At 32.8% G+C, this 19906-nt stretch overlaps 1 protein-coding gene across 1 annotated transcript; it reads left to right on the top strand.

Annotated features, from left to right (window-relative positions):
- The first annotated feature begins 2373 nt into the window (after nt 1–2373).
- On the top strand, nt 2374–17994 carry AspRS (aspartyl-tRNA synthetase). Its single transcript, XM_072540970.1, has 7 exons — nt 2374–2628; nt 2888–3146; nt 5603–5780; nt 7076–7304; nt 8061–8295; nt 13445–13827; nt 17779–17994. Exons 1-7 carry the CDS (start codon nt 2490–2492, stop codon nt 17940–17942), a joined length of 1587 nt encoding a protein of 528 aa, XP_072397071.1. The 5' UTR covers nt 2374–2489; the 3' UTR covers nt 17943–17994.
- Nucleotides 17995–19906: the final 1912 nt, after the last annotated feature.

Genomic DNA, 19906 nt, shown 5'->3' with positions numbered 1-19906 from the left:
TTTGAAACCAAGGATCTAGGTGTGAGCTTTGACTCTAACTATAAATCACACATTTCCACAACAATACAGAAATCTATGAAGCTACTTGGATTTGTGAAGAGAACCATCAAAGATTTTTCTTACATCTCTGCTATTTGATCTCCTTCTCCATGGTTAGATCCCTTTTCATTTACTGGTCTACAGTTTTGTCCCCCTATTACATTGCATCTAAACTGAAACTTAAGACTGTCCAATTTTCTGTCATGCCATTGTATGGATGCATGTATACTGTGAATATGTTGCATTAGAATGTATACTGAACTTCTCTTGAGGTATATAGAAATCAAAGAGACTTAATAGTTCTATTTAAAATTATCAACAGCCTGTGCACCTGCTTCAAACTTCTCTCCAAAATATTTGTTTATTATTCTCCAATATTGCAACTAGGTATGTGCAGACTTTTTATATTCTTTTCATAGATTCAATTACTCTTATAACAGCTTTACTCCCAGAACTCTTCTATTAGCTAACTCTTCAAAGAAGCTCCAAATTTTTAATCTATCAGTTTTCCCCTTCAAAAGTCATAATTCTGCATGCATGCTAGTGTTACATTATCTGCATGCATTAGATAACTTAATACCATTATATTATACCTTGTGACTTTTTCTGAATTGATTTGTTATCTTATTTTGTGACTGTATATGTTATTTTTTTTTTGTAATCATACTATTCATATATTCTTCTTCCAAATCAGTTTATTGTATTAACTACATTTATAGCACTGTAAATAAAACTTGTAAAATGTTGTAAATAAAATGATATATTTTTAGTAGCTTTTGTTTTATTAAAATTAATTATTTTACAGAGGAAAGTGTGTTTATAAGCCAAATAAGAAAAGTTTGTAAATATAACATAAATATTAATGAACCAAAATATATACAAGTATCATCATTCTATTTGCCTTTTCGCCACATTAATAGATGTTCCACTTTTTATCTAAAGGAATTGTAGGGTATTGAATTGAAATGGGTATAACTCCTAAATTTCCTAGTTGCTGAGTAATTACCTAAAATATTTATATGTAGTTTTCAAAGAACTAATAATCTTTACTAAAACCTACTTCATCACATTCCCTACTCATGCGAAAATGCTTTACAAAAAGATCTCCCATATATTATTGGTGAATGGTTTCCTCATAAAAATTTTGATTAGGAGGCACTTGAGCTCTCTCAACATTATTTAGCTCTAATTCTTCATTTTGTGTCAACTGATCCACAACATTTCCAATTAGCTGGATATTATTTTCCTCGTCCGCAAGTTCTTCCACTAATACTCTAATTATGTCATTCCTTTCTATATTCCTATTATATGAATGTGACGTAAAGTTAAATAATATTTAAAAGTCAAGCTAAATTGGTAATCTACTGACAAACGTAAACAAAGAACAAAAATATTTAATTTTTAAAATGACAAATTATTTGACATTGACAGATAAGGTAGCGGTAGCGGAATCCAGCAGGTTTTGACTTATGACATTTGGTCCAGCGCTAACCGATGGATTCGGAAGTAGCGGAGCGGTAGCTGCTCCGTCTGCTGAACGCGCCCAATAACTTGTATAGTCGATTCACTCAGCTAGGGAAAATTAAGACGCAATCATTGTAGGAAACATACAACACAAAAATTCCTACCACTCCTTATTAATTCCTAAAATAAACTTTACTGTTGTGGATTTCTTTAATTAAAAGAAAAAACTAAAATAATTATGAATAATGGGAGTATATATTTATTAAGTTTAATTAAAAATTTGAAAAATAAACATATAAACCTTTATTTTAATTGGAGAATTTTTTTGTCAATAAACTGCTATTTTCCGAAATGTGCACTTGGTTGTATAGTAACTTCTAGTCGAAGTCAAAATTTGTCCAACGTAGCAAAAAATAATATAACGGGTTTTTCAATAAAGACTTCCGAACCACAGAATAATAAACAATCAGAATTCCCACTCTGCTTGTCAAGATAAGTACGCGCATCTCGTTTGCGTAGACGGAAACAGCCATGTTTTAAACGGAACCAGTGCTGTTCAGTGAAAATTTATCTGTTGTGCTTAGAAAAATTAACCCAATTTATTTACGGAAACCATATACATAATATGCACTATTTTATTCGTACTTTTAGTTGAAGAATAGATTAAATTATTCCAAATTTACTAAATTGTTAATCTCTAAAAATTTAAATTACACTTCTGTCGTAGCTTGTCACAAATTTCTCAATTTGAGTCTAAATTGGCGATCGCGTGCTGACAAACTTCAAAGCCAGACTTCTAATGTTTTCCACCTCAATTAAAAGGTTTCCACGTCTTGGTAACTTCGTAGTAGTTGTCAAATCAAATATGTAAAAAAGAAGAAAAAGGTTATGTTCTTGCCGACAAGATAACCCAATTTTTATCTTGGTTGATAATAATTTTGCAGTGAATTGCATCATTAATCCTTATCCCAGTAGCAAGTCTGAAGATGGTTGACGGTAAACCAAACGAGAGTACCACAAGCAAAGGAGCTTTGAAAAAGGAAGCGAAAAAGGCAGAGAAGGCAGCAAAGAAAGCAGAACACAAACAAGCTGCTGGTGAAAGTCAACAGAACGTTGCAGAGGAAGGTATGAAATGCTTTAATATACACTATTAAAATTTTTTTATTTTCGAAATATGTATTTGATAATCATTTGAAAATAAATACTACTGTCACAAGTGCACATTATGCTGTATTTCTTTATCTTACTGGAGGTAGAGTGAACAGCAGATATAAGCATATGCTCAGATGGTCTTAGTATCTTAGGGAGACTCTTAATACAATAAAATTATAAAATATATCATCTTATTATTAATATATTCTTAGAATAAATTATTTTCTTTCAGTTGACATATCAGTTGGAAAATATGGAAATCTTCCCCTTATTAAATCAGAAACTAAGCACAATGAGAGGAGTTTCACGCCAGTAAGTGACTTAAATAAATCTGTGTCTGGAAAAACTGTATGGATAAGAGCAAGGTTACATACTTCAAGATCAAGAGGAAAGCAATGCTTTATTGTTCTGAGACAAAAAGAATTTACAGTACAAGCCATTTTAAATGTCTCAAATATTGTTTCAAAATCTATGGTTAAATTTTCAAGTGGGTGAGTAAATTATGTTATTAGTATATTATTACAAGGAGCCATAAAAAATGTATTTAAAGTAGGTCTTGGAATAAGCCTTCTTTATTTCAGACGGTTAATCCACACTCCTACACAAAGAAATCATCATACATTTATACAGACTTGAGATAAAGTGTGGAACCAAATAAATATTTTTGAAACAAAATAGACTATAGTCATGAAAGTTGCCATGCAAGTACAATGACACATAAAGCATCAGGTGTTATATTTTTGACGTGACAATGTCTTAAATTAGGTTGTGGCTCGGAGTCATTCATGAAAAAGTGTAACGCCCGCTCACGTCTGTTACAGTGAGTCACCGAACGAGAGAGAGGCCCGCCGGACCGGCGAATGCCTTGCGTCTCTCTCCCACTCAAACATGATCGGTCCGCTGCGCGCACAGCACTAGAGAATTAGGCGTGTTGAATCGGTGCGTGCTTCCGTGCTTGTGTCTCTGTCTTTCTCGAGCGTTCTTGGCGTTCAAGACACATTACAGCAGAAACACTTACTTTCATTTCATATTTCTCCTATCATCGTCCTATCCTCAACAAAATCACTCAAATAGAAATTAGTTAAGTTTAAGTTTACATGTACAATGTTTTAGTAAACAAAATATATTTTTATAGTTAAAATTTGTGCAATTCTTATTTTCATTCAATTCCTTGTTCCTATTGTGCAATTTAATAAGATTCATATCAATAAATATTCTACCGAGAAAAAGACGTTGTCACGTAAAATCTTCGCCCGTAAAACCGACTTTACAGGCAACCGATTTTTTTTGTTACTACTCTACTTCTGGTTTCATCAGAAATACCCTAAACTTATTGAATTTAAATGGGACACCCTATATAATTTTTCAGATTTTAAAAGAATTTGTTATTCTTAATTCTTAATACCAAGTTTGGTAGAAAATATTGTTAATGTTATAATAGAAATAAAATGCTTTATAATGAGATAATAGGTAAATTTATTTACTAAGACCAATAATAATTTAAAATATTTCAAGTTTCATTATGATTTGATTGATATGGGGCATATTCAGATTATTTGTTTGCTAGTTTATTTTTACTATTTAAGTAGAAGTTCCTCGATAAAAATTATATGATTTAACAAATAAAATAGAACCATAATATTCTTAATTGGTTTAATTATTCTTCCTTTATAATATATACTAAGTTTGCCTCATTTGTTTAAAAATAACAAATTGCTAATTGGCCTAATTATACTTCGCTTAGTTCTGTCTTATTTGTTTAAATATAACAATATATTTGCTATTTTTATGAAATACTTATATACATAGTATATAGAACATTTGGAATTTAACTGCTGATGAATCTGTATTTCCATCACTAATTATAAAAAAATTAAACTTATATTCTCTACGCTAAATTATTAAAACTTTTTTGAAGCCTGATAGCACATTAATACAGACCAATTAACATACATTTCTTATTATTTCTCTCTAAAAGTTTGTGCACTATTCACACTGTGACATGTTTTACCCCATATTCCAATACTTCCTTGCTCAACACTAGCCTTTATAGCAAATTTTATATTATTTCATTGACTGCTATTCTGAATTTTCTGGTAGTAATGAAGGATTTTACTAGTTTAAGTTAAGTGATAGATAGATGGTTAAAAATCGTACCTGTATGCCAAACTCTGACTTGGCTTGTACCTAAAAGACATCATATCAGTGTTTTTTTCTTCTTCCAACATTAAGTTTATTTTATGGCTTATCTATGCATTTGTTGGGCAACTGAATGTGTAATTTGTTTGTCTATGTTCAACAGGAGACTTATTGGTCTATAAATTATTTCAGCATCTTTAAGATCTATGCGCCAGTTTAATCTTAGTGTGTATTGAATAAGATCATTCACTAGTATAATTTCTTTTCCTGGTAATTCTTTCATTATTTTTGGAATAATCTATTTTTTCAATGCCACATGTTTTAAGAAGTCTCGCCATCTTTTTAAGACCAAGATAACTGTTTTTTTTTTATCTATTTTGGTGTGTAAAGAGTGATTGCAGGAATTTGTTTGAATATCTGATACGGATGCTGTCTAATATGACAGCTTCTATTTCCTAGCCAAAGAATATCACTTATACCCAAAGCTGGACAAATACCTGGCTTTTGCTTATTTCCCTGCAATATATTGCTTATTATGTTAATAATTTTAAATCATATTTGTATGTGAATAATGTCACTATGATACACTATTAAATTTAGAATAAAAACATACCTTATCATTCACTGCGAAATAATTCCATCAGTATGATAACAAAACTATCTGTAATTTATAACCTTAGTCCTAGGTTAATAAGTGTGCCCTGCTTTATTTAAAAATGTTTACTACTGTCTGACTAACAAACTAGAAAGTCTGGACTTTGTACCACAGATATTATTTTTTAAATTGCTATTAAACTTGTATTTTTAGGGTACCTAAAGAAAGTATTGTCGATGTAGAAGCCAAAGTATCAGAAGTACCCAATAACATAGCAAGTTGTAGCCAACAGGATGTGGAACTAGTTGTTTCACAGTTATGGGTAGTATCATTGTCCGCTCCACAGCTTCCTTTGCAAATAGAAGATGCAGCTAGACCTGAAAAACCAGAGGTAAATATAAGAAATAAATAGTTTGTTGTAATAAATATAATAAAAATATCAAGTATTAGATGTGTGATATATAAATGGACATTCTACATTAAAATGACTTACCGATGCATGCCAGTTGTGGTGGTGGTTAAATATGCATGTACCCTATGTCTTATAATTCATAAACGTATATGTTTATGTGTGTGCATGTGTTCTTTAGTTTTTGTTCACATCTATTTTGATATTTTGAAAGTTAAGTGAAGGTACTAGTTTTCTTGAGGTTGAGGAATTTGGTGATTATATAATGAATTTTTTTGTGGAATATTATTGTTTATGCAAAACATATAGAAGTTGTTGGTTTAATATTTAATTTAAAATAACGAAAAAGTGCAATATGTGTTAATGAGGATATGTAATGTAGATGATTATAATTGAAATATCAATTGGCAGATTTAATATCTTATTGTCAATTCAATATGAGATTCACTTACCTTTTTTGAATGCAGCCGATATCTAGACTGATGGATAGCAGCATCTGGGGCTTGTGTACCATTTGGGAACCATTTGCTCCACACACACTTAATGCTGGTACAGATCTTAGCTTCTTGGGATGTTAGTGCAATGAGTTGTTGGTTCAGAGTGCAACATCCATACAGGAAAAATATGTATGTACGAAAGTCAACTAGGGTGGTTCCTTTGTATTTAGGACCTCCCCACATAGCAATAAATTAAGCTTAAAGTGTCATCTTAAAATTTCTACACAAAAGACAGGTACATTTCCTCGAGAAATCTGATACTTTTAAAAGCTTATCTGAAGTGTTCTGGGGTGATAAATAGTTTCCCAATAACATGTTGTATTTCAGACAAATGAATTCTCAGAACTTCACAAAAAAGTGAATCAGCCAATTTGACTGTGAGAATTTAAAAGATATATAACTAAAGCCATATTATAATAAGCTAATATATTATATTTAATTAAAGATGTATAACTAAATAAGGTCATATTTTTGAATAATAAAAATAAGATATTTAAGTAAGTCTTGAATACTTTTCCAAACAATTATAGAGATTATAGAGATATAGCTGCAGATGTTGTGACAGCCAGCTTGTTATAAAAAATTATGTCAGCCGTATCATCAGGATCATTTCATGTTTTAAAAAAATGTAATTCTATATTACCAATAAATACAAATAAATTAATAAATAACTTCTTTTTCTGCAATTCTAGAAAACTCATCGGACTGTCTCAAAAACTTTTAATTTTCAAATAAAACTAATTTAAAATGAATATTATTTATATATATATGTCTCACTAGGATGAAGAAGGTTTAAATATTCGGGTAAATCAAGACACAAGGCTGGACAATAGAATTTTAGATTTGAGAACACCAACTAACCAAGCAATTTACCGGTTGGAAGGAGGCGTCTGTCGACTTTTTAGGGAAGCTCTTACTAATAAAGGGTTTGTAGAAATACATACGCCAAAGATCATATCTGCTGCTTCGGAAGGAGGTGCTAATGTATTTACTGTAAGTTATTTTAAAGGTAAGTTAATAACTAAGAGCTATTTAGTATCCAAGTAGATCTGGATGACTAAAATTTTTTAATAATAAATTAAATTTTATTCCAAATATTTCATATGTCAAACTATAAGTTTTATATAGAATCCTAAAATAGATATACCAGTTTGCAAATGTTTAAAAATTCTACAAAAATATCTTATAAAAATCGTTTTAATGTAGATTTTATCTTAAACAATTTATTTTATTGCGCAAGCGTGTCAACTTTCAAATCTTTTATAACTGCAACTTGAGCAAACCTATTACATTGAACTCTTAAATACCCAACACAGTAGTCCCGTTTCATCTGCTTTAAAAATATATAGTGAAGAGTATTCTTTCATTATAGTGACCAGTGTTTTCTTCCATTCAGAAACCATTAATAAATCTATAGCAGCTGCTTCGCTAAGACCCTAATTATCTTGTAACATTATAATATCTTGTTTGAGTAAACATCATGACCTTATTTTTAGTTAAGCCTAAATATGTTTCCTTCTGCATTAATACTGTTTAAAAGCTCTTTAAGGCCAGATCAGTTTTTGTGTCTCTATTGAAGGGACTGTACAGGCACAATATGTGAATAATTTATGTTTTAATAACTGTTTGCATAGACATGCCCGTTAAGAGGGAGTGTACTATGTATATCCACAAATAGAAGTAACCATCACTGATTAAATATGAAATTGCCTCGTCATATTTTTTTATAACCTCTTTTTAACCCTAAATATTTTTGTTATTTTAGGATCAGCTTATTTGGCTCAGAGCCCTCAGTTATACAAACAAATGGCGATAGCAGCAGATTTTGAAAAAGTGTTTACCGTTGGTGCTGTATTCCGAGCCGAAGATTCGAACACGCATAGACATTTAACGGAATTTACTGGTTTGGATTTAGAAATGGCGTTCCATTATCATTATCATGAAGTCATGATGACGATCGGTAACATGTTTACAGAAATTTTTAAAGGTCTAAGAGATCAGTAAGTATTTTAATTATGTTTTTTTTACATACAGGGTGATCAATTTTTGTGACAAAGTCCGTTATATCTATTATAGGGGATACCAAAAAAAGTTACAATAAAAATAAGTAGCTGTAAGTTCCAGATTTTAGGTTAAGTTAGATAAGGTCCATGTACCATGTACTGTTCTGAAAGAAGGAAGAGCCTATTACATAATTACCTAAGGTAGCACCCCAAACGTTTAAGGACCACCTAGTTTGTCTGAAACGTTACTTCATCTCCAAATAAAACAAAATAAAAAAAATTGTACAATTATTTTTTGTGGTGCCCATTCACATAAAGCTACCTTCTTTTCAAAATCATTCGCAGTCAATTCTAGGTATCGCCGGATGTTGTATGGGCATGTGGATGGCACTTTCCACATCTTGTCTATTAGGACCTTCTTGCGTAGATTCACCGCGATTGTCTTCTCCATCTTCATCACTTTCGTCACTGACGATAACGCGCGCCGCCGGCGGATTTATTACTTCCTCGATAATTTCACTATCCGTCGGAAGATCAAAAACAATGACGTCATATCAATGATAATGAATTCAGCAAACTCGTCATCAGTGTTCAGTTGGGTTAGTCCTTGACCTTGCTGTTGTAAACTCAACCACTCTACTACAGGATATTCATATTCGTTTTCTAACTCAGTCTCTGTCCACCCCTCATGACCGAAACATTTTTTGATGGTTTTTCTTATGAGTGTCCATGCTTTTTGGATGAAATTTATGGAATCTAATAAAGTAACAGGGGATTCATTGCAGTTTTCCACATTATTCAGGATCCGCTTACCTAAAAGTTTTCTGTAGTGAACTTTAAGGGTCCTTATGATGCCCTGATCCATCAGTTGCAGAACAGATGTGCAATTTAGGGGCAAAAAAGCGGCGTTTTTAAACTGTTAACTTCCGGATGGGCTGTACAATTGTCAACAATTAAATGAATCTTTCGATGTCCTAACTCTCTGTCCCACTTCAAATGTTCTCCACTAAAAATCTCTGCTGTCATCCACGATTTTTTATTAAATTTATATGTGACAGGAAGCTGATTCACACCTCTGAAACATCGTGGTTTTTGAAATTTCCCAATGACGACTAACTTCCTTTTTTCTAAACCGGACATGTTGGCACACGCGAGTACAGTTACCATTTCTTTTGATAACTTGCCACCTATACAACGTTCATTTTTGAATTTGAGGGTCTTATCTGGAGTAAGTTTTAAAAAAAGTTCCAGCTCGTCGGCATTGAAAACATTATCGTCACTGTAATTGTGTCTTATTGTAGGCCATGACTTCAACCAGTTATCGGCGACTTCTTTGGAAACACTCTTCGCTTCACCGCAAATTTTTCCACGCGTAATTTCGTGCTTGGCCTTAAAACGGCTCATCCACCCACTCGATGCTTTAAAATTCCCATCACCACCTAGCGCATGCGAAAACTGTGTTGCTTTTTCTTGAAGCAGTGGTCCACTTATTGGAACATTCGCAGCCCTGTTTTAGGGTAAACCATTTGACCATTGCAGTATCTAGTTCTTTATTAGTTGCGGCACGTAGTTTTTTTCGATTTACCGGAAAAAGAACCTGCTTCGAAAATCTTGTGCTTATTTTTGAGCATGGTAGATAGAGTGGAACTTGAAATTCCTCTTTCACGACAAACTTCTGCTTTCTTCTTACAGTTCTCAACATCTTTAAGGATGTTAATTTTTTTTCTAAAGTAAATGCTTGTCTTTTAAGAGTCATAGTGTATAATCTGTGTATGTGACTATGTAATCTACAACACAACTTTCAAGGCGCGAAAGCACAATCAGGAAACAAACGATAAACATCTACGACAAAACAACTGTGAAGTGAAATTCTGGGGAAATTTTTTTCATTTGTCATGTTTTTAAGCTTCTTTACGAGTTTATTAGATGCGAATGGTCAAACCCCTACACTGACACTTGTGAATCATAAATTGTAAATTTCCAACAACACAATATCGGTCGGTAGATTAAAGAAAAGAAGTTAAGTTTATTGCGGGCGGCAGTTAAAAAGGATATTTATTTATAGCCACGGCTGGGCCAAAAACGTAAAAAAAACATGTTTTTCAAAGATAGTCAAACAGTCAAAACGCTGGTTTCCTACACCCATTATTGTTTGATAATATCGTGGTGGTGAGACCTCGTGTTTATCCAACAATTAAAGTGCTGTAGAACCTTCTTCCGTCGAAAGGCTTTATTATTAACGGGTTCTTATTAACTGCAATTGCAGTTAATAACAACCCTTGTAATTGATCGGCCAGAGTGACAATCTTTGTTGTGATTCGTCCACTCTGGCGACATTACATTTTGAAATACTCTCATATTCGGTTGCCGACGATCTGGATATCACTTATGATAGACTCTTGCTGTAACAGTTCTAATTACATTCACCTAATATCCATACCATGTCTACCAGTTTTTCCCTTTCAAAATATATTGTGAACTGTTGGAAAATAATTAAGATAAAAACAATTAGCCGTATTCTGTAACTACAAATCGAATAGAAATGAGTCAAATCTAATAGAAGTCACCAAATCGGATCGGAATTATAGGAATCGGTATTCTGTAACTTATCTCGACCTATATTATCGGAATGTTGTGTAGAAATTGATTTCGATTAGACAAGCTCTGTCGAGATCAAGTTTCGACATCGAAATTGGTCTTGACGCTTGCGCATTGGTATCATTATTGTTTTTAAATTTATTTGTTGACTTGTTGATATAAATTAGCGTTTGATGAATTTTTGTAGCTGCTTCATTTTTTAGTCTGTGGTGTTATTTATTTAGATAAAATTTACTAAATAATTTAACTGCTCAGCAGATGTCTTTTTCTTTGGTGTTCCGCTTGCCATTTTGTATTCTTGTAACGAACTTTTTAAACTTAACCAAAACAAATCAAAATTACTTGACGATAAGCTTGAAATATAATCTTCTTTTTTGATGAATTTTTCACGCGCACTAGCCTTTCCAGTAACATAACGTCACAGAACACTTATTTCACTTTTCAGTGCGGGGTTGCCACCAAATTCTGAGCGCGTCAAGTAGGTTGGCGTTTTCGATTTACACCGATGACGATGTGAGTTACAGAATGCCAATCCAAACACGAAAACGACGCGATATATATCCAACATTCCGATTTCGGGTAATTACGATTCGACTTGGTCATTTCTATTCGATTTGTTAAAAGTTACAGAATAGATCTGAATGTCAAAACAATTTGATTTAAAACTGAATTGTAAATTTGTGAAACATAAAGTTCTGTTACGATAAGAATGAAATGATGTCACACAGTGATCAGGTTCGTCGTTGTCAAACTATTTTTCCAGATCCGATATTCTTTTTAAACACACGTAACCTATCTTTTCGTTTTCTTCTTTTAAAAACAATTTGGTCGCTTTTGATTTATAAGTTTTTAACTATAAATAATTTATATTCATCTTTTATAACTAATGTTTTATATCGTCCTAAAAATAAAGTTTTACAAGGTACAAATTTATGGTTCCAATTATTTTTAACACAAAAATGATTAACCAATTAATGCCTATTGTACAGCCTGCTTATTGTACAGCCAGCAATTACAATATATAAAATTATCAATATAAAAAAACTAATTAATTCCCATTACTTACTATTCTCTTGCTGTCTGCTAAACTATTTAAATTTTTCCCTAATCGGTGACAGTTTGTTTTCTGAAGTTTAACGGCCGGTTTCCGAAACGTTATTCAAATCTCCAATCATGTAATCAAGTATCAAATTTGATCAATTGTTAACAAGCGACAGGTTTCCGAAACGAAAATTATGGTAAAATTACGTGATCACCGATTATAGATTATTTGACATACGATTTTACATGGAAACAGTAGAATCGATTGTAATCGTTTATTGTTTCTGTACGAATTGTTCTTTATCTTGCTCTAAATTAAGAAAGTAATGTTGCTGTTTCACTTTACCATTATTCCTGTTTATGTGTAATCTGCATTCTGAAAATCAACAAACAAACATAACCTAACTAACTAATAATTTTGTGTCGTTCGTTAATGTTTACCAATTTGTCATTTATCATCTTTAATTCTTAAAATGAACCTTTGTAACAATATTTTTGGGTTCTTTCTAAACAACAGCTTTTTATAAAACACCTTAGGTTTATGTATCTTACAACGTAACCAAAGATTTTATTTTATTTACTTACAACCATTGGTACATAACCAAAGATTATAAGATTAATCGTCCAAAAATCTCAGATTACCTGACAAGCTAGTATGACAGAAGTTTGACATAGATAAAATGATAATTAGCGTTTCGGAAACCCAAAATACTTCTGACAGGCTGTTAATCATCGATTATTTGCTTGTTAGATTAGTTAATGTGTGTTATGTGATTGAAGTTTGATCGATGTTTCTGCAACGCTAAAAATGCATTTAATCGACTGTTAACAGTAGATTACCTAATTTTGATAATGATCAGCCTTTCCGAAACCGGCTGTTAATCTGACTTATATTATATATTATAATATTATATAGTCTTTACAACAGTAGCAACGGAAAATTTTAGGTAACATGATAAAACTAAAAAAATTAGCTAAAATGCAGGGTGTTTAAATAAATATTCCATACGATTAATAAATATTCGTAACAATGCCCAAAATTAAATTTTTATCAAAAATTCAGAATGAAATAGAGGTTGTTTTTAATAGCAATGTGCAAAATTTACGTTTTTTTTCTTTGTAACTGTCTTTTTTTTTTGACGTATGATGTATCATACGCTGGGCAATGAAGGACACAATATTTCATAAAACATTATTTATTTTAAAATTTTTACGTCTGATATTTGACAAAACATTGCTCGGCATGATGTCCTACGTTACATTTAATGCGTCGATATTTGGTACACTTGCCACATTTGCCGCACCTTCGTTGTTTTTCAATGTTGTCTACCAAATGACCCACATTATCCAAACGAATTTCGTCATCAACATGTTTTGAGGATTTTGGTCCCACTCCACAAGGCGTTGGAATATCTGGAGTTGTCCAAGTATCATTTGTTCTAAAACTATAGTTTAAAAAGAAGTCGCCAAATAATAACTTTGGTTTTAAAAGTTTTGTCATTTTCAGATTCAAAAATGAAATTTCTATAATAAATCAACAATATCCAGCAGAACCATTTGCCTTTTTGGACCCACCTCTTGTATTAGAATACAACGAAGGAAGAAAAATGCTTGCTGAAGTAGGAGTTGAGGTGGGTGAAGAAGAAGATTTGAGTACACCTTCAGAAAAATTGTTGGGACGTTTAGTTAAAGCCAAATACGATACCGATTTCTACATTTTGGACAAATATCCTTTGGCTGTCCGACCATTTTATACGATGCCCGATCCACAAAATCCTAAAAGTTCCAATTCATATGATATGTTCATGAGAGGTGAAGAAATTCTTAGCGGAGCTCAGAGGATTCACGATCCGGTATTTTTAACAGAAAGGGCAAAACATCATGGAATAGGTAATATGTTGCTTTTGAATTAGAATACGAGATAATATTTAGAAAACATTAATATGACATAGCTAGTTAGTGAGTACCGTGTCATGGTTCTTCTAGTATTTTTGAAATACACAGAAACTGTAAGTTCCTATGTATACTGCAGCTGTTTTCACTAAAAAAATTTAAATTATTACCTGATGCGAGCTCACTACAGGCCAATGCCAATTCTTCTTCGCGTGCCGTATCAGAATTATCCGACGTTGGCGATCACCATTGCGAAGGCTTCTCGATCTTGTGCAATATGGAATAATTGTCCCGCATTTGATATCCGAGTCCATTCACGAATGTTCCTCAACCAAGAAACGCGTTTCCTTCCTACACCTTTACGGCCCTCTATTTTGGCTTTAAGGATCAGTTGTAATATTTTATATCGACTTTCCCTTACTATATGTCCCAGATAAGACATTTTTCGATGTTTAACAGTCTTTAGCAGTTCTCTATCTTTGTTGACGCTCCTTAGTACTTCTCTTATAGTTTTCCTTGCTGTCCAAGGTATCTTCAGCATTCGTCTATGAACCCACATTTCCAATTCTTCAATTTTGTTCATGATCGATACTTTTAGCGTCCACACTTCTGCACTATACAAAAGTACGGACCAAACATAGCACTTAACCATTATTTGTCTTAGTTCTAAACTGAGATGATTATTGCAAAGAAATGACTTCATTTTTATAAAAATAGTTTTAGTCATTGCTATTCTACGTTTTATTTCTATGTCTGGATCTAGTTGGTCCATTATCACAGTTCCCAAATATGTCATTTTGTGAACTTTCTCAACTTGGACTCCGTTTAATTAAAAGCTTTGCATCGGGATGTGGGTCACGACTAAACACTAAAAATTTGGTTTTGTTTGAGTTTATTTTAATGCCCATTTCCTCTCCTATCTCGTGAATATGATCAAGCAGAATTTGAAGACCTTCAATATTATCTGACAGAATTACTGTATCGTCTGCATATCTAATCACATTAAGTAGTTCTCCGTTGATTTTTATTCCATATATGGTTGTCTCTCAAGTGCATTTTTAAATAACTGGTCCGAGTAAACATTGAACAATGTTGGCGACAAAATGCAACCTTGTCTGACTCCTCGTTGCATGGAGATTTCATCGGTGTAGTTATCTCCAATTTTTACTATAGCATTTTGACTCCAGTACAAATTTTTAATGACACGAATATCCTTGTCATCTATTCCGATATTTTTCAGTATTTGCATTAATTTTACATACTGTACTTTATCGAATGCCTTTTCGAAGTCCACGAAACATGCAAATACAACTTTTCTTTTGTCACGTCATTTTTGCAACAGGATGTTAAGCGCAAAAAGTGCCTCCCTGGTTCCCATAGCATTTCTAAAACCAAATTAGGTATCTTCGAGATCTTCTTTGCATTCGTCGAAGAAGTAACGAACATCTCAAACTGTAATATTGTTTGTGGTGCAAAAAAAACGTGTTAAAAAGTCAAAACAAGTAATAGAATATTTAAAAATTTTACCTATGGCCCAACAAATATATGCAATTGTCTTATAACAAACGTAACCAATTATTTTTTAGCATTAAGTTGTGTAAAAATACATAAAGTTGTTTTAAAGTTGCCAAAATTTTTACATATTCTAAAATTTCCATACCCCACTTTGTTGCCACTTTTAACGAATTGAAAAATTTGATGATAATTAATTGCCTTAATACACAGTTTAATAAAAATGTCGAGCGATGTTTTAAAATAAAGTTTTGTAGGAAAGAACTTAACCTAACCTAACCAAACCTTACATTAAAGAATATAGACGCATATAAAAGAACAGTTCAAATGGGCGATTTGGTTACGGTTATTATGCTTCAAAACAATCCTTAAGAGGGCGGCTGCATAAACTCGAACCGTGAAATCTAGAATTTAATCTAGAAACATATTGTGCTTCGTCGACTACTCGAAAGCGTTCGATAATGTAAAATGGCATAAAATGTGCAGAATACTGAGAGAAATGGGTACCCCCGAGCATCTAATATACCTACTGAAACAACTGTATATCAACAACACAGCAAACGTAAGAGTCAACAACATATACTCCGATAATTTTAGACTAAAAGCCGATGTTCGTCAAGGATGTATTATCTCTCCCACGTTATTCAAAATGTATATATATATATATATATATATATATATATATATATATATATATATATATATATTGAATATATAGCGAACACATCATGCGCATTGTATTCGACGGTTGGCAAGGAGGAATATCAGTCGGAGGCCGAAAAATCAGCAATCTTCGCTATGCTGATGCACTTTAGTACTAGCATCATCAATAAATGACTTTGAATACATCATGAACAGACCAGATACTATTAGTCGTGAATATGGACTTAAAATTAATGTACAGAAGACCAAGGTAATGATAATCGACCGAATTATAAATAACCAGCCGGAAATACGAAACGTAGCGGGGTTTGAAGTGGTAAGCCGTTTCAATTACTAAGGTTCTGTTATCACAAACAATGGTGGATGCGAAGAAGAGATACGTCGACGCCTTACAATGGCCAGATCAGCAACGGTCAAACTTACTAAAATCTGGAAAGATACGGACATAACCAGGAACACGAAACTGCGCCTAGTACGGACGCTTATCTTTACTATCGCTACCTATCCGTCAGAAACTTGGACCATTAAAAAGTCCGACTCACGACGTATAATGGCCTTAGAAATGTGGGCATATCGTAGAATGATGCGCATACCCTGAACAGCACATCGCACAAATGTCTCAATATTGACAGAACTCGACATCAATACTAGGCTTACCACAATCATCAACCAAAATATCTTGAGGTACTTTGGATACGTTACCAGACGAATGGAAGGCATGGAGAGGTTGGTGGTTGAAGGCAAGGTAGATGGTAAAAGAACTCGAGGAAGATCGCCACTCCGATGGTCAGACCAAATAAAGTGCGCTACCGGTTACTCTCTGTCTGAGGCAGCACACCGCGCCCAGGAGAGAGAAGAATGGATAGCAATATTCGTCAAATACCATAACGTCACCACATCCTTACGAAGGATAAAGGATAGAGGAGGATGAATCTAACTTAATGGTCACAGTAATATGATACTCTACAATGTTTTCTATGGTTTGCAAGGAAGTGACCCAAAATAACAAAGAAAATCGATTCTTTGAAATAGACATGTGTTTAAGCTAGTTTAACAATGAGATTTTACTGAATAGCAGAAAGTAATATATTTTAAAGCAAATAAGTAGTTAGAATAGGCCATTAAATAAGACCATATTATAGTACAGTAAAAGAAAAATATTAAATGTAAAATATGACAATAAATACTACATACTTTCCCAAACATTATATGTAAATAAAATTTTATAACTTTGAATTAAAAATAGGTTTGTTCCAACACTACGAAAAACCATTACGTAACTTTTTATTATACTATTTTCCTGTCCAAAAATTTACGAAACATTTAAATTAAAAATTTGAGTCATAATATTTTTCTCTAAAAAGATTCATTTATTAAAAGTTAAAATAATATGTTATTTTCTTCAAAAATAAATTATTTTTTTCATTCTTTGCTTACATATTCACCGACGATGCCAGTTGGAAACACCGATCTTCCTGTCAACCTCATCTACACCATTCCTCCATCTCAACCTTGGCTTACCTCTTCATCAGTGTCTCTGGGCATCGCCAATTAAATACGTCGTGCAGGGTAGTAAATTTATTGCAGAGTAGTGAATTTAGAGTTTTCTGGCAACAACGCAGTAATTTCCTTTTAAATTTTCTATTATTGCAGTAGGTGACAATGAAATAGTTAAATATGATTGGACATACCACATGTTTCTTGTCATATATCATCTATATCATCCGAAAATTTTCTTCAACTGCTTCTTTCTCATACTTGAAATTATTGCAGATATATCCACGATTGCAGCTTACATTGATGCTTTTAAATATGGATGCCCACCTCACGCTGGAGGAGGAATTGGATTGGAAAGGGTTGTGATGTTGTATTTGGGACTAGACAACATTAGGAAAACTTCAATGTTCCCACGTGATCCAAAGCGTGTGACTCCCTAAGATAGTTTTTAATCCATATATTTTATAAATAAAAATTTAGATATGATGAAAATTGTGTTTTTTTTTAACTTAATATATTTTGTCTCAAGTGGAATCCAAATAAAATAGATTGAATAAACCACATTTTCCCAAGTCAAGAACAAGGAAATGATTTGCTGGAACTGGCATAACTCGGCTTTGCTAGTCCCAAGCCTAAGATCCTGTCATTCAAGTAATGAGGAGGAGTAACAATATCAAACAAAGACTTTGCTGGCTCTGGCTGATAGAGCCTCTGCCTTGAGTTACAATAATCTCTCATCTGCAGCTTCAAAAGTAGCTTTTTGAACCTACATGATTAAGTGTTTTAGTTGAAACGATTTTTACCCAAAGAAGACTATACAGCAGAAGACAGTTACGGGTTCCCGAGTTATCCATGCAGCACAAGATTGATCACATAAATTGGGGTCTTCAACACCAAAACTGGAACATTGAAATTGACAAAATATGCTAATATGAAACCAGGAATTGTGTTAAATCAGATGACCGAAGAATTCGTGTACTTAGAGGGCGAGGAAGACATGCAAGAACGAAAAATGCCAGATCTGTTAACAGATATAAAAGAAGAAGTGTCATGTTCTGGTGAGACATTATGATAGGTGAAAAAACGACTTTAATTACTACTTAAGGAACTTTAACGGCACCACAGGTATGTTGATTTGGTTCTAGAATCTATAAGTAGGCTCTGTAGAGGTACAATGGAAGAATTTTTTATTCATGATAATGCACCTACACATATCAGCAGAGTGCCTACAGACTTTTTTTTAATAGAAGATATCACTGTTTTTGCTCACCCAGCCTTAACTCTACAGAACATTTTTGGGATTGCTTAAAATATGAAGTCTAATATCGGGATCAATCTCACCGGGATAATCCACAAAACATCATACATATAGTACAAGCTGCTCGTGAAGAATGGAAAAGCTTACGACAACTAAATGTTGACAATTGATTATTATTCTCATAAGATCAATCAAATTTATCACTTCCATTTATCGGTCACTATGGAATTTCCATTGTTAGAGCCTAATCTTCAAAACCTATAGCATGAAATTTCGATTTTGAGTTTTGGCAACAAATATGAGGTGTTTGAAATGTACCTAAAGAACTCTTAATTTAAACTTTAATATTACAAAGCATCTAAAACGTTTAAAACTCGTTCTTTTATATTAAATTTCACTTATTGCTGTCTTCTTGGAAGCATTTCTTTTGACGTGAGATTTATATGACGTTTATAATTAAGCGTTTTCACGCATATTTCAAAAGCGTCATATTTGTTGCCAAAACGCAAAATCGAAATTTCATGTTATAGGTTTTGAAGATTAGACTCTAATAATAGAAATTTTACAACGACCGGTCAATGGAAGTGATAAATTTTATTGATCTCATGAGTATCTTAAAAAAAGGCAAAAATCGCGAACGTTTATTTACTTAACAGCTTTATAAAAACTGACTTTATTTGCGGCAAAATGCAAAAGTTACAATCGAAAGCTGCACTCTTCACCTTTAAAACCAATTTAAATTTTTGTCGATAGGACGTTCAAAAGATTTTGAATTTTTACCGTCGAGTTGATACCAATTTTATTAAAAAAATTGATTTCGTGCGCGTAATGGGCATTTAACCCTTAACCACAGAGATCCGGTATTTCTTACCGGTGGGCGGTCGCAAAACGCGGATTTCGTGGTATCCGCAAAACCTTACAATTTCATGTGTCTCAATACCTCTCGGGCAGTTGTATAACAGTGCTAATCAAAGCGGTCGGCGTGTATTGTGAATATTTTCTTTTGTAGCGCACATAAAAAATCTTAACCGGTAAAATTTACCGAAGGTCTGTTTTTAAGTAAGTATTTATTACTCATTGAAGAAAGAAAAACCACTCATATTTGCATAATGTGCAAGACTCCGATATGTTTGCAATGCACGGCAA

The sequence above is a fragment of the Diabrotica undecimpunctata genome, chromosome 8, assembly GCF_040954645.1.
Source record: "Diabrotica undecimpunctata isolate CICGRU chromosome 8, icDiaUnde3, whole genome shotgun sequence".
Taxonomy (NCBI): domain Eukaryota; kingdom Metazoa; phylum Arthropoda; class Insecta; order Coleoptera; family Chrysomelidae; genus Diabrotica; species Diabrotica undecimpunctata.
Note: the sequence above shows the minus strand (reverse complement) of the source record. Positions and strands in the feature narration are given on the sequence as shown.

Coding starts and splice junctions, on each gene's coding strand:
- AspRS (XM_072540970.1), top strand. CDS start 2,490: ATGGTTGACGGTAAACCAAACGAGAGTACCACAAGCAAAGGAGCTTTG. Junction 2,629..2,887: donor ACAGAACGTTGCAGAGGAAG/GTATGAAATGCT, acceptor ATTTTCTTTCAG/TTGACATATCAGTTGGAAAA. Junction 5,781..7,075: donor CTAGACCTGAAAAACCAGAG/GTAAATATAAGA, acceptor ATGTCTCACTAG/GATGAAGAAGGTTTAAATAT.